General features: G+C 38.2%; 1 protein-coding gene across 4 annotated transcripts in view; it reads right to left on the bottom strand.

Moving 5' to 3' along the window:
* The window catches only part of LOC134802732 (zinc transporter foi), a 62,419-nt gene that overhangs the window by 8,730 nt on the left and 37,560 nt on the right, over positions 1-16,129 (bottom strand). For all 4 annotated transcript variants that reach the window (XR_010145874.1, XM_063775398.1, XM_063775400.1 and 1 more), the window contains exons 2-4: positions 3,199-3,645; positions 1,662-2,758; positions 169-305 (exon numbers count right to left, since the gene is read on the bottom strand). Coding sequence is in view for 3 of the 4 variants with exons in the window: in XM_063775398.1 (XP_063631468.1) it covers positions 169-305; positions 1,662-2,758; positions 3,199-3,591 (1,627 nt within the window). In the remaining variant the exon portion in view is untranslated. The remainder of the gene's footprint in view (positions 1-168; positions 306-1,661; positions 2,759-3,198; positions 3,646-16,129) is intronic.

The raw sequence follows: 16,129 nt of genomic DNA, 5'->3' as shown, positions 1-16,129 counted from the left end.
TCATTAAGTTTTTCTTAGCAATTTAATAGAGAATAAGCGCTAGGCGAAGGCGCGACTAGTATATAGTAACAGGCAGTTTATTGTACTCAATATCATAGTCTTTGGTGAAATGTAGGTACAAAAGTGACCATTTAAGGAACTCTCATGAATTATTAGTCATAAACTTACCTATAGCCATGCCGTCGGTGAAGTTGTGCAGCCCGTCCCCCATGATCACCATCCAGGCCACTGAAGACATGCTGGATGGAGGGGCGTGGACGTGACCATGGGCGTGGGAGTGCCCGTGGTGCGCCCGGGAATGTTCCCTGTAATACAATGATTGTTAAGTTTTTGTTTATACTTGGGCGTGGGAGTGCCCGTGGTGGGCCCGGGAATGTTCCCTGTAATACAATGTTTGTTAAGTTTTTTATATAACATACTGGTAGTCAAGCAATATCTATATTTCCAAGCCCCTTTTGACACCAAAACCTCACTTAACACATTCACTGCCAAGAACACGTATGTGTGTTCATTTTGTACTGGAAAAGGGGCGCCCGGCACCGAAAGTGTTAAGAGAAATATAAAACAGAGTATACTTTACAGACTCTAGCAAAGATAGATTGGAAGGATGTTAAATTATTGATGTGACATTCAATTACTAAATTCTGAGACTGAAGTGTTAATTTTGTAATTATTTGATGTGTGATATATTTACAAACAAATTGGATGCTGTTAAGCAATAATGTGTCAACCCACATTAAATGTGCAATAAGATGTCAACTCAAAAAATTGACGCTTAAAGTTGACATTTTATTGCAAAATGGATGTGGGATGACTCATTTTTAGGGTTCCGTACCCAAAGGGTAAAACGGGACCCTATTACTAAGACTTCGCTGTCCGTCCGTCCGTCCGTCCGTCCGTCCGTCCGTCCGTCCGTCTGTCACCAGGCTGTATCTCACGAACCGTGATAGCTAGACAGTTGAAATTTTCACAGATGATGTATTTCTGTTGCCGCTATAACAACAAATACTAAAAACAGAATAAAATAAAGATTTAAATGGGGCTCCCATACAACAAACGTGATTTTTGACCAAAGTTAAGCAACGTCGGGAGTGGTCAGTATTTGGATGGGTGACCGTTTTTTTTTTGCTTTTTTTTTTGTTTTTTTTTTGCATTATGGTACGGAACCCTTCGTGCGCGAGTCCGACTCGCACTTGCCCGGTTTTTGCTAAACACGATCCAATTGATAGGAAGATAATTTACGTTATCCTTCAATAATTCGTGCACAGGTCACCAAAACTTAAACTCGATATAAGGTTAAGAATTAATTATACTCTGTATGTTTAGGTATTTAAATAAAAGTAAACAAAATCTACCCTCAAATGGCTCCTTAAGCTAGTCGAGGGTAGATGAAAATATTACATGATCAAAAGGTTAAGAATTATACTCTGTATGTTTAGGTATTTAAATAAAAGTAAACAAATAGCTCCTTAAGCTAACTAGTCGAGGGTAGATGAAAATATTACATGATCAAATAATGTAGGCTAAAGTCAGGTGGTTCAGTGACTGATCCAGGCAGTTTTGTATTTGGTTGGTTAACCAACAACCCGAAAATGTACAAATTGTTCGTTTACTTTTATTTAAATACCTAAAGATACAGACTATAACATTTTATCACTAACCTCAATATAACAGTATAGCTGTCACCATCCTTGAGATCCTTAGCACCATCCTCCTTATGTTTAATATTGTTCATCTCCACCACCGACGCCGGCTCCGCCTTCAGCAGCCAATCCTTCGCCGTCGGCTCCTCTTTACCCCCAGCATTCAACGCATTCGATGACACCACACTTACAGAGTTATTCTGCTTAGCATTAGGGCTTGGCGGAATCTGACCATCCCGCAAATGGTGATCGTCATGTGTATCTGTGTCGATTTCGTCGTAACAGTACGGGTATTCTGAATACTTGTGCTTACAAGTTTTAGTTGTAGGGTCATTCTTTTCATCTTTCTTGAAGATTTTCATGAATGAATTTGTAGTGGAATTAGTGATTGGGGCTTTCGAGCCGCCTGAGCAGCCTCCGACTGTTTCGTCTTTCAATACTCGGACTCTTGAAGGAAGTTTGTCCTCTTCGAGCTTTTGACGCCTTTTCCTCCATTCAACGACAACAGTCAGTCCCTTCTCAGTGAAATAGAAGAAGACGACACCCAACATGGCGGCGAGGCCTTTCCACATACCGTCGTTATGTGATGCTTTTGAAGATTCCAATGAGGTATCGTGGCTATGATCGTGTTCGTGCGGACTCATCGCATGAGGCATTAGGTGTAACAGCGCATCACCGCAGAGAGTTCCCACGGCCAACGCCACTAGGAACTGGAGGAGATGGTTGTAGTACGTTTTATGCATTATAGGGATCACTGCTACTCCTAAAAGACCACATGCGCTGATGGCTGTTATACTAAGGAAGGAGTATAGCCACACGGCGAACATGTTTTTATCGGTGTCATCTTTTTTGTCCGTCTTCGTCACTCCGCTTTCGAGACTTTTTAGGTTTGTTTGTGTGTTTGTGACTTTATTATGTATGACGCAGTCTCGTTGTTCGTCTGGTTTCCCGAGTTTCTGGTAGAGGAGGACCGGACAGACGGCCCGGAGGGTGTCCTCTGTTATTAGCACGTCGTGGTCGTGGGTGGGGTCTGTATGTTGGTGGTCGTTATGGTCGTGGTCGTCTGTATATAGGCCCTTATTGACGGCTGTGATGAGATCGGAGCTGTTTAAGCACTGGAAGAGGAAAATAGAATTAGCAATCTACTTGACAAAAGGTATGCCTAAAACTAATCCATGTATCCATCTGCGTCAAAAATATTCGTCAAAACTGGCGTTTTGACTGTAAAGACTGCGAAAGTTAACGATTGAGAAACATTTACGGAGGCCTTAATCATAAAGCTTTTAAGAAGTAGAAGGTTCGAACAAGCCTGTAAGGGTCCAGAAACAAGAAAATTAGGCTTTAATCTTCATACTAAAAAGATTTTGACCTATCTAAGTCAAGAATCACTAAAGTTTCTATCTGTGTAATCTAATATATCTAGTGCTGACTTTGTAGAGCTAAAACAAAAAAAAAATTACAGCTTCAGGTTTTCCTACGGCTTGAAATGTGACAGACTATCTTCAATAATAATATCTACCTAAAACATGAATAAATAGACAAATATAATACTCACATAAACAGAATTACGTTGATTTGGACCTTCTTTCGTCTCAACTCTTCCCTGCACCAACTTGGACAACTCCAAGACATTCAGCATATTATTGAATCCCGTCAAATTCATCGTCTCCCCCGTCCCGTACTCTTTCAAAATCTCTCCAATATACGTGTCCGAGACATCGTCGAGGTGTCTTCTCGGGCGTAGCTGTCTTATTTTCTGCAGCTTATGATTGTATCGCTCTAAGTGGTCTAGCTTTCGTTTCTCTGTCAAGTCTAAGGGTATGTTGTAGTCTATTTTCGGTTCGTATGTGTGTACGTACTGTACGTCTTTAGTTTCGACGTGGGCCCCGCATGTGTGCGCCGCGCAGAGCAGGCAGAACATGCAGACGGTGACCAGGTGATGAGACATTATGCTTATACTAGTTAGGCTTAGCTTAGATCCATGGGTCACGGTACGCGATTTCTGTGGGCAAAGAGAGTTTCGAATTAGTTTTAGGCAATTTCATAACAGTAAGTTAGGTGTGTCGTATCAAGACATACATATGTATGATGTATGGCATACGAGGGAGAAATGGAAAATAATTCACCGACAAGAGGATACCTCTTAAATTGATGAAGAAGTTCAGTTCATAGTGCATCTACAGCATCTGCTAAAGTTGTGTTACGACTACGACCTTCTTAAAACAATTGAATTAAAGAAATTAAAAATGGCGATTGTGGTTTTCAAGTGCTGTTTCGCTATCATAGGCAGAGTATACCATTGGCTAATGTGCAAAGGACTACTGGGTAGACCAAAAGTTAAACACGTTCGAAGTTGCAAAAACGTGAACTATCGTGGAATCAAATTTATACTTTCTGACATCTGTCAACTGTCACATAGCCGCTAGGCCGGCGCCAATGTCGCGCACAGTTAATATTCGTAGGAGCCACACTAAAGATAGATCCACTATATGTGACGTTCCACGGGAAATGTACCTTCTGGCGGTCGGCTCTTACGTCACGTAGCACCGCATTACTATTGGAGCTTCGTTAATAGTAGCGTAACTGCCAACCGCCAGAAGGTACCTTTACCCGTGGAACGTCACATATATTCTGTGTACTTATATTGACATGTTATACAATAGTGAGCTGTTAATAAAGTTTTGATGAAACAATTGATCCTCGACGAATTGAAGGCAATTGGCGACCAGCTGTGTAAACTACATTGAAGAGCAATTAAAACAGGACACTTTCTGTGATGTCTCCATATAATCTAGCTCACTTTTATTGCTCTTGAGTGTATTAAGGCTAGGGATTTTTTATGGAGAACACAATTGAGTTGGATAAAAGACGTGAAAATAGGATTAAAAAACATAATGCGAATCGAATTGCATTTAACCGGTTGCCAATATGTTTAGAAGTATTAAATTTGTCTTATATGGCATCGTACTTTCGTAACTGGAAAACGCTGCTGGTGATGGCCTAGCGGTAAGAGCGTGCGACTTGCAATCGGAGGTCGCGGGTTCAAACCCCGGCTCGTACCAATGAGTTTTTCGGAACTTATGTACGAAATATCATTTGATATTTACCATACGCTTTTCGGTGAAGGAAAACATCGTGAGGAAACCGGACTAATCCCAATAAGGCCTAGTTTCCCCTCTGGGTTGGAAGGTCAGATGGCAGTCGCTTACGTAAAAACTAGTGCCTACGCCAATTCTTGGGATTAGTTGCCAAGCGGACCCCAGGCTCCCATGAGCCGTGGCAAAATGCCGAGACAACGCGAGGAAGAAGATACTTTGGTAATTTTAAGGTAAATAAAATAACAATCTCACAGGGATAAATTCGCCTTTGTACTTCATACTAATCTTAAGGGGCCCACTGATTAACAGTCCGCCGGACGGTATCGGCCTGTCAGTTGTTCGGAACTGTCAAAATTTTGTTCTAACTGACAGGCCGATACCGTCCGGCGGACTGTTAATCAGTGGGTCCTTTAATACCTTTAAACGAGCAATTCTTCTTTATTTATATATTTCGGGGATCTCGGAAACGGCTCTAACGATTTCGATGAAATTTGCTATATGGGGGTTTTCGGGGGCGATAAATCGAATTAGCTAGGTTTCATCACAGGGAAAACGCGCATTTTTGAGTTTTTATGTGTTTTACGAGCAAACCTCGGTCTCCCAGATATTTTTATGTTATTTTTAATGTCTTTTTGTACAATAAAGAGTTTACTACTGATACTAAAATTATTTGGACATTACTTTTGTGGGAATATGTTTAAAATTAAGATATCTTGTACGTTGTATTAAACGATTTTTAAACCATGTTTGAAAAAATCATAAAAACTTAGTATTCGATTTAATAAACTTAGATATTCTAATTATTACTAAGCCTTGTACTAAATTTTTAAAGTAGGTGGGATTAGGTACATTGTGAAATATAACCTACCAATTGATAGGTTCCACTTGGAGCCACGTATTGTTTTTAGATTTTACATAAAACATATATATAGTTTAAATCATTTTACTTATCTACCTATAAAAAAAACATCCAACCTGTCATTTCAATATGGCGGTAAGGATTATTTATTATACCTATACATATATTTTATTGTTACCTATATGTCTCGTGGTGTCTATTTAATGCTAGTAGGTAGTAGACGTGCGCGCCGGTAGAAAAAAATCGGGCGGCGGCGCGCCACGAAAAAATCCACGGCGGCGGCGTAACGCCGGCGGCGTGGGATTTTCAACTTTTCAATATACGTATAATGAAAAACCAAGATTAACTCTAAATCAACAAGGGAAAAAATCTCAAAAATAACTGAGTTACATCGTTTTTTTGGTTTATTGTAGAAAAATCATGAAAAAAAATCTAATTATAATGTTGAAAAAAACATATGTCAAGTATGTTAGACGTTGCTATGATCGGTGTAAAAAAAAATATCGGCGTAATGAAAAGACGTCCAGTATTTTGGACACGCCGAGTATAATAGAGTACCTACTGTACCTATGTGCATAAGGGTTTTTTAGTCCAATTCATGTTTTTTTAAATAAATATAGAATAATTGCATTTTTTAATTAGAAATACACTTACTGATAATTTCAACTTATGTAATGAATTTATGTAAGTAAAACCTTTTATTTTTATATTTTTGCAATAACTTTATAGCTAGCTATCGTAGGTGGTAAAATTTTACCAGTCATTGACGTCATTTATTTCACATTAAATCTAACTTAGCGGGGTATACTAGGAAGCAGTATCATCTGAGCAATGGTTTTTACAATAATGCGTGCACTTTTATCAAAATTTTCGTAATATTTTTCTCAAATGAAATCGGGTCTGTCTCTTGATGAAAACAAATCCACACACACACACACACACACACACCACATCCACAGGAAAAAAAATCCATAAAAATATATTTTTGTAAATCTATTTGGTTAATTACGTTGTATTACCGCAAGTAATGACTTTTTAGAACGTTTTGAAACACCTAACATCCCTCTATTTAATTTATTTACCACAAAAACTACCAGACAATTGAATAATTTTACTCTTCGCATACTTGGCAACGTCCAACATATTGGACTTAGCAAAAGTGCTGTGTAATCGACAACGGGCAAAATACTGGACATTACACTTTTTACACTTGGTTTTACCCATAAACACAAAACATTTTTATGTAAATCATATTGCCACGTAAAAAACAGACCAGTTAGTAACCTATTACACGTTTTAACGCTGCTTAATACTGTCATATAAAAAAAAAAAAATGGGAAAATGTCAGTCTGTCGGATGCTTCCTTGCAAGTTCTGCGTAGGTAGTCTGCTGTAGACTTTGACAAAAAGATTATGTTCACACTGCTTCCCAATATTTTCTTACTTACTTAAAAATAACATATCATTCAAGTAGTAGTAGTAGTCGTAGTTTCCTGGTAGTGTAAGTACGCTACCAGGGGAAAGTAACGCTATGCTTTAATATTTGGTGCAGAATTTTTTTCTTGAGATGTCCAGTATAGTGGACGTTATCGATTTAAGGGTAAAAATAAATCAAGCAATGAATTTAAAAAAACGGAACAGTCGGAACGCTAAAGCTAGGCACGTTGCACGCGCTTTATATCCATTGATTTTAAATTTGTACCCTCTTGCGGGTTTTGTCTCGGCGCGAATTTTAAACTACCGGCGGCGGCGGCGGCGCGCTGATTCCTTATGGCGGCGGCGCGCCGCGGCGGCGCGCACGTCTAGTAGGTAGTAACAATGGATCGTAAATTTTACTGCCTTAATACAAAATTCGGACATGTGCGAGTCGGACTCGCCCACCGAGGGTTCCGTACTTTTTAGTATTTGTTGTTATAGCGGCAACAGAAATACATCTGTGAAAATTTTAACTGTATAGCTATCACGGTTCAGAAAATACAGCCTGGTGATACACAGAGGGACAGACAGACAGACGCATAGTGGAGCCTTAGTAATAAGACTCTATCACGACTATTAGAAGAATAGTAGGGTTATTACCCCTTGAGTACGGAACCCTGAAAACGACCAAACGATTCAAATCACAATCACCACACTTTATAAAACAAAGTCCCCCACCGCGTCTGTCTGTTTGTGCTTATGTATGTCCGTAAAGTAAAAATAGCCATGTCAGATAAACGTCAGTCCATACAATGTGTATGACCATTGGCCGCCTATTTTCGACAGAGGGGAACGCCTGTTAATGGCTACTCCGTTTAGTTATATCCTCTAAGAATGAAAATGATAGAGAGAAAATAGCGTTTCGTTTTCTGCAAACGATTGTCATTTTGACCAGTACCAGGCGTGTCAGGCGTGGCTCACTCCGCGATTTCGTCGCTTTGCTACAGGTAGCTAAAAGTACACCCGTTCCGCCCCAATTTTGGTGGCTAGCCATAAGCCGCGCGTGGCGCTGTCACCACCTAGCGGCCATATCTGTGCTGATCGTAACAGACGCGTTTTGTTAGAGAGTGAGTCTTCTGTACCTAGTACTATTATTTATTCTGTGCCAGTACCTACCTCTAGTGTAAATTTAATTCGATAGCGTGACGTGCGTTTAGCCTTATTGTGTATGGGTTTCCAAAACGTCCCGCTTGGCGCGCTGTTCAAAATCCCATATAAAATGAGACTTAACGCAAACGCGCACGTCCGTCACGCTATCGAACGAAATTCACACTAGGGATTCTGCCGGACTAGCAAAGGTTACCGTCGCTATCGCTTCGACAACGAAAAGCATTATGTCTCTCTATCACTCTTCCATATTAGTGCGAAAGTGACAGTTGCGTTTCGATCGCTACGGAGCGTAAGCGTACGGCATCTTCGCTACGCGGCCTGTACGGTTACCATCAGTTTGTCACTGACATAAACGCCGTCGAGAACGTAATTTACTTTCTATACATCCCGTTTGCACTAATATGCGAGTGCAAGCGAGATGTATAGAAAGTAGATTACGTTCTCGACGGCGTTTATGTCAGTGACAAACTGATGGTAACCGTACTGGTGTCAATTGGAACGCGTCACCAGATTCGCGACGCCAATCCAAGCGTGACATTGATTGGTCGCGACTAACACAAATGGAACATTAACTATTTTACGATTCGTCAACCGTGACGCAGACATTATTGTTTAGTTGTTTTTTTATTGGGATAGCAACTACTGTTTATTGATAAGTAGGTAAAGCCTTAAATATACGAGTAATACGCACGCAATAGAACGGCCACATTAGTCAAGGAGAAGCATATACAATTATACACATGTGTTGTATAGGTATATACAGGTAGGCATACTCGTAGACATATATATTTCGGGGACCTCGGAAACGGCTATAACGATTTCGATGAAATTTACTATATGGGGGGTTTTGGGGGTGATGAATCGATCTAGCTAAGTCTTATCTCTGGGAAAACGCGCATTTATGAGTTTGTATATGTTTTCCGAGCAAAGCTAGGTCTGCCAGATATTTATATTTAGAAATGTTCGCCTTGTTTTCAAATTCGAGACATATCCCTATAATTATAACGCTTGCCAAATGCAAATAAATTTATTCCATATAAATGCAGGCGTATTTTGTTTCGTATGGGCTCTAAGTACATAACAATAAGAAATAAGAGAATCTATTTACATGTGAAAAAATAATATAAACCAGATATTATCTTACGATTCTATTCTACAGTTTCAAACTAAACAAATCTTGTATCGTGTATTTTAAAATAGGGGAAAGTACCTTAAATAATATAAAAAGAAGAAACATGTTAAAATACTTGAACTGAAATAAAGGGGCCCACAGATTACCAGTTCGCCGGACGATATCACCCTGTCAGTTGTTTGGAGCTGTCAAATTTTGCGTTTAACTGACAGGCCGATATCGTCCGGCGAACTGGTAATGGTAGGGGAGCCCAAGAGGGGATTTTTGTGTTTACTCGATCGCGTCAGATTAAGATATGAATGATATCTTGCTACCCCGTGTAGTCTACCTTTACCCCCTTTAGCCATCTATGTTGAGCCCTTGGTTGATGGGGGGTTGGTGGGGGGTTCTACATGTTATTAAGCAGATTGTGGATTTGGTCATATTAGTCCAAATTAACGCTATAATTGTGCTATTACTAAATCTGATAATTATTTGCACGCATTTCCTTAATCTGACGGTTAGAATGTAAAAATTTGGCGTCAAACTTGTGTTCGTCAGATTAAGAAAATGCCTACAAATAAGTGTTATATTAAGTTATAGAAAAAATATAGCATTAAAGTGGACAAAACCGACCAAACCCACAAACTGCTTAACGATTTTTTAACCCTTCTCCTCCAATAGGTCTGTATGACGCTCGAGTAAATCCCGATTTAGCATCGTGGGCTCCCCTACTATAATCAGTGGGCCCCTTAAATATGAATACTTAATTACTGATTTCATCTTAACGTATCGACTCGCGTTCATATCTGTGATGTTCCTAAAGGGTCCTTACACACATGGAGCATAAGGACCCTTTAGGCATGGAATGCCACATATGCTAATACTTTATATGGTTGCCATGGCACGCATGGTACGATGCGGTATTTTTTAACAGCCTAATGTGCTAAGACGTGCCAGGGTATCTAGTACTGCCAAGGCTGTTTGGCCATCGATTTTCGTGGCTATTTCTGTCATGTACAAATAGTCCGGCAAACGAAATTGTCAGTACAAAAAGACGTAAATTTGAAAAATAGAAGCGCGAAGGTTGGATTTCCATAGTAATCTCGAAATTCACGTCTTTTCTACTGACAAACTGGTTTACCACATTATAATTCCACATTGGGGCGGTATTTTTAAGGGGTAATTGTTCTAAGAAGTGTCAGGGAGGTATCAAATATCTAGTCAAGTCAAGGCTGTTTTAGCATCGATTTTCACGGCTATTTTTAGGCAGTATATACCATAATATGTATATGCCTAATTCCGTTGTAGTTCCGCTAGTTTTGTATGTAAATTCTACACGCTCCCTTTCTTCATAAGATTATTTCCCGTGTTTACCCTTTGGGTACGAACCCTAAAAAACCGATGTCACCAAAGACATCAACATGAATCGATGACATTTCGTTTATCAGAACCTGATTTATTTTTAGTGTTACAACATTTATAAACATAAATAAACCCAGACAATCTTAGCCCTACCTTTTTAAGTTTGCCGTACGATTAAACACATAATACTGATATTTTTATTTGATCAAATCAGTCCTTTGTACACTGTTACGAAATAAACATTCGATCATAGATTAGGCACACACAGACAGACGGACAGATAGCCGTTATCTGTTCCAATTGTTTATCTACGGCGTTACATCGAAATCGAAACGTCCGTAAATGAGGAGTGATTACGATAAAAAAAAACATGTTCTGATTTCCGGCCTGTGACGCCGATAATCCCGGAGATACGAGGAAATATTAGCCACTTGAAAGTACGGTCAGCTAATAAAATATTGGAAGGAATTAAATATAAGAGCCTCGGTAGAGAATACCATTTTGTACCATTTGGAGTTGAAACTCTAGGTCCACGGGGTCCCAGCGCGCACAAGTTGTTCGCAGAAATCGCGAAGCGTCTGGTTGACGTAACTGGTGACCGCAGAGCTGACGGCATCCTCGCACAACCTATCAGCATTGCGATACAGCGAGGAAATGCCGCCAGCATCCTTGGTACAATGCCTCAAGGGCCTCATCATCTTCCTCGCGTTGTCCTGGCATTTTGCCAACTAATCCCGAGAATTGGCGTAGACATTAGTTCTTACGAAAGCGACTGCCATCTGACCTTCCAACCCAGAGGGTAAACTAGACCTTGTTGGGATTAGTCCGGTTTCCTCACGATGTTTTCCTTCACCGAAAAGCGACTGCTAAATATCAAATGATATTTCGTATACAAGTTCCGAAAAACTCATTAGCAACTTGATGCAGTAAGCTAATAAAATATTGGTAGGGTTATTAATTATTTGAACGCCACCAGGCGTGGCTCACTCCGCGATTTCGTCGCTTTGCAACAGGTAGCTAAGAGTACATCCGTTCCACACCAATTTTGGTGGCTAGCCATAAGCCGCGCGTGGCGCTGTCGCCACCTAGCGGCCATATCTGTCCTGATCGTAACAGACGCGTTTTGTTAGAGACGCGTTTGTAGAGAGTCTTCTGTACTTACCTAGTACTATTATTTATTCTGTGACGCCACTCCTATCGTCATATATCGTGTGCGGCGCGGCGCGTCATCGTGAACCGTGTCGGAATGCGTGAAGGTTGATATCGGGCTGTAGCTGTATGTTAGTTGACATCTTTGGCGGTCAAACGGTTAAACATAACATAACACATTTTTGAAGTGAAAACTTCTTTAGCGGCGCTGAGCACTTTTTGTGATGGGAAAAAATGTTAAACTCGCGAGAGCGTAAGCCTAAGGTCTCCTATAACCGCCATCGGCCGCTTACAGCGTCTGCGTCATAATACTTACTATAGAGATATTATGACGCACTATTGGCGTCTCTTTTGGTCAGGAACGTTGACGCTAACGTCACAGACGCCGCGTATAGCATAAAATAGGAGACCAAGGCCAAAGACGTGACGTCACGTGTGACGGACACTGTTACAATGTCATTGAGTTTTTCTTTTTTGACTTAAATGCCATCTAGTGAGTTTCCCTCAAACTGGTACTAATGTAACTCTAGTACTCACAGTGATGTGCTTAGGGGTTTCAAGTAATGCGACGAATAACGCTAGATGGCGTTAACCTCAATTATACATAGTGCTGCAGACATTTTGCAGTAGATGGCGCTGTTATTAATATTTTGAGTTACAATGTCATTGAGTTTTCACTTCTGCCTGCACTCCCGGAGTGCAACCCGTTGTTTTTTTTACATATTCAGACATATATCGGATACATACTTCCATTCATCCAAGCTACACAATGCCACAATAGAGTTGATATAATCTCGTTTTTTTGGATAAAAAAAAAAATTCTACTTATCGACTATAATCTGTGTATTACAACTTCATATACAACTCTATAACCTCACTCTTTTTAACGTTGGATAGTCTAGGGCACTTCCGACTCAACTAATATAATTGTATCGATACGGTTTAGTCAATTATAAAAAAAATTGAATTTAGAACTTCATACATTTCGATAAAATATGTGACGTCCCACGGTCAAAGGTACCTTATGGCGGGTATGGAGTTATGCATACCCCAGTAATCTACAATAAATAAGCTATCGATAACACAAAAGATCAACCTTCTAGGTTGCGTAGTTACAGAGATATGATTTTTTGAAAATAATGTTGTGAAATGAGCAACTTTACGATAGAGAAGTTTTAAGTTTAGCCGCCTAAAAAACTATGTTCCTGAAGTAAGTTACATAGTTGACTACAAATAATAATGCCTTATATATCTGAGATTAAAAAAATATTGCGACTTGTTCTGTAATGCAAATAGCAACTTTTGATATCGACTGATTTATGTGTATACTAACCAATCTCTTGAAAATAAAGTTTTATTTCATTTTCACGATTGATTGCAATGAGCTCTCAAGATTTAAATTTTATCTATTAGAAAACGACACTGACAGACAGTTTAAGCAAAAAACAATACCGATTTAGAGGTGAAAATGTATTTTCTGACATTTTCATATAAAATCACAAAATTGAATATTTTTACTTTTAATGTGACACACAATCAATTTTTCTGAGCACATATGAAAGAAATTCTGTCATTCAAATGAAATAAATCCTAAAACCCCAACTAAATACTATATTTAACCCCTTATGCCACTTTAAACTTACATAACAATAACAGTATTTGCTCCATACATTTACGAAAAGGTACCTTATGGAAATAAATCTAATAATACATCACTACAAAATATCAATCATATTATAGTTTATCTTTTATGAATAGAAAATATTTATTTACATTAAACTGCCCCCAATTTAATTAGTTCTTCGTCATAATAATCTTAAAAAAGACCAATAATTTGTATGTAATGAAAAGGTACCTTGTGGTCAAGTTACATGATGAGGCATGATGATGATGGAACAGTTAGGATAAACTAATAATATTTTGGGGTTAAGATGGTATAAATCGTCTATTTCTTATCAATAATATATTTCGGTTGCTATTGAAGATAAGCGGCATTGAGGTTCAATGACCTCAGATATTCCATAAGGTAATGCGTCGGGTATTGGCATTTTTCAGCAAACCAATGGCTGATTTACTGCATGCGACCAAACCAAATGAAGATTATTCTAGTTAAGAAAGACTTGACGAGAGTAACTTTGGTATAATAGCAGTCTACTTGGATTTGTGATGTCGGTCTATGTACGGTTATAATATTTGCGAGGCGCCCCAACCAGAACTGAAATTATCAAATTAGTTTTGCAGAATGCTAATACAGTTCTCTACCAAACTTCTTTTCCCGTATTGACTAGTTTTTTTGGGAATTTTCAATCATTTTTCCATAAGGTACCTTTTCTACTAAACTCTGAGACGACATTACTAGGCTTATAACTAACTTATAACAAAAATAAAAACAGGTAAACAAACGTTAGGCATTAAGGTTTCAGATCACACAATAAAAAAAAATTGAGCATTTTTTCACCTCTTTACAAAACATTTAATATCTCCGAAACTAGAAACCCTCATAAGGTACCTTTTCCCGTGGAACGTCACATATTGCTTGTTTAAGGAGACTCAACTCAATACAAATTAGCCAACGATGGCGTTTCGGAACTAATACCGTCGCGGCATCTGTCATACTTCCGTCTACTTAAACACGCTGCTGCGTCGCGTCTGCTTTGTGATTGGTTGGTCAACTCAAACTTTTTTTCACAATGGACGCCCACGAGATTTTCCCTGCATTGAAATTTGAAAACTTGTAAGTGTTAAAGTTTTTGTTTTGTGAGTGAAACTGTGAAAAATACTAAATGAAAATGAGTGACAGCGATGAAAATATGTTGCCCACTACTCAGGAAACGTGATTAGATTGAGTGTTGCATTATTCATTATTCAGTAGTAGAACTAAGTATTGCATTGGGTTAATTTTGGTAACAGTATATTTTTGATTTTTTTCCCGTAAGGTAAATACGGGAAATCAATGCACCTTAAAAAATGTACGTAGTAGTTTTTCATATTAACTGTTTTAATATTTCTGTTAACTTGAGTAAAATAAGTCAGGTAGTAGAAGTAGAAAGTATGGTATTATTCATTATTTATTTTAGTTATTTTAGTTAACTCGTAGAAAAAGTATTGTATACAATAGTGATATGTGACGTTCCACGGGAAAAGGTACCTTATGAGGGTTTCTAGTTTCGGAGATATTAAATGTTTTGTAAAGAGGTGAAAAAATGCTCAATTTTTTTTTATTGTGTGATCTGAAACCTTAATGCCTAACGTTTGTTTACCTGTTTTTATTTTTGTTATAAGTTAGTTATAAGCCTAGTAATGTCGTCTCAGAGTTTAGTAGAAAAGGTACCTTATGGAAAAATGATTGAAAATTCCCAAAAAAACTAGTCAATACGGGAAAAGAAGTTTGGTAGAGAACTGTATTAGCATTCTGCAAAACTAATTTGATAATTTCAGTTCTGGTTGGGGCGCCTCGCAAATATTATAACCGTACATAGACCGACATCACAAATCCAAGTAGACTGCTATTATACCAAAGTTACTCTCGTCAAGTCTTTCTTAACTAGAATAATCTTCATTTGGTTTGGTCGCATGCAGTAAATCAGCCATTGGTTTGCTGAAAAATGCCAATACCCGACGCATTACCTTATGGAATATCTGAGGTCATTGAACCTCAATGCCGCTTATCTTCAATAGCAACCGAAATATATTATTGATAAGAAATAGACGATTTATACCATCTTAACCCCAAAATATTATTAGTTTATCCTAACTGTTCCATCATCATCATGCCTCATCATGTAACTTGACCACAAGGTACCTTTTCATTACATACAAATTATTGGTCTTTTTTAAGATTATTATGACGAAGAACTAATTAAATTGGGGGCAGTTTAATGTAAATAAATATTTTCTATTCATAAAAGATAAACTATAATATGATTGATATTTTGTAGTGATGTATTATTAGATTTATTTCCATAAGGTACCTTTTCGTAAATGTATGGAGCAAATACTGTTATTGTTATGTAAGTTTAAAGTGGCATAAGGGGTTAAATATAGTATTTAGTTGGGGTTTTAGGATTTATTTCATTTGAATGACAGAATTTCTTTCATATGTGCTCAGAAAAATTGATTGTGTGTCACATTAAAAGTAAAAATATTCAATTTTGTGATTTTATATGAAAATGTCAGAAAATACATTTTCACCTCTAAATCGGTATTGTTTTTTGCTTAAACTGTCTGTCAGTGTCGTTTTCTAATAGATAAAATTTAAATCTTGAGAGCTCATTGCAATCAATCGTGAAAATGAAATAAAACTTTATTTTCAAGAGATT

This window comes from Cydia splendana, chromosome 25 (assembly GCF_910591565.1).
Source record: "Cydia splendana chromosome 25, ilCydSple1.2, whole genome shotgun sequence".
Lineage (NCBI taxonomy): Eukaryota > Metazoa > Arthropoda > Insecta > Lepidoptera > Tortricidae > Cydia > Cydia splendana.
This window is presented reverse-complemented; position numbering and strand designations above follow the sequence as displayed.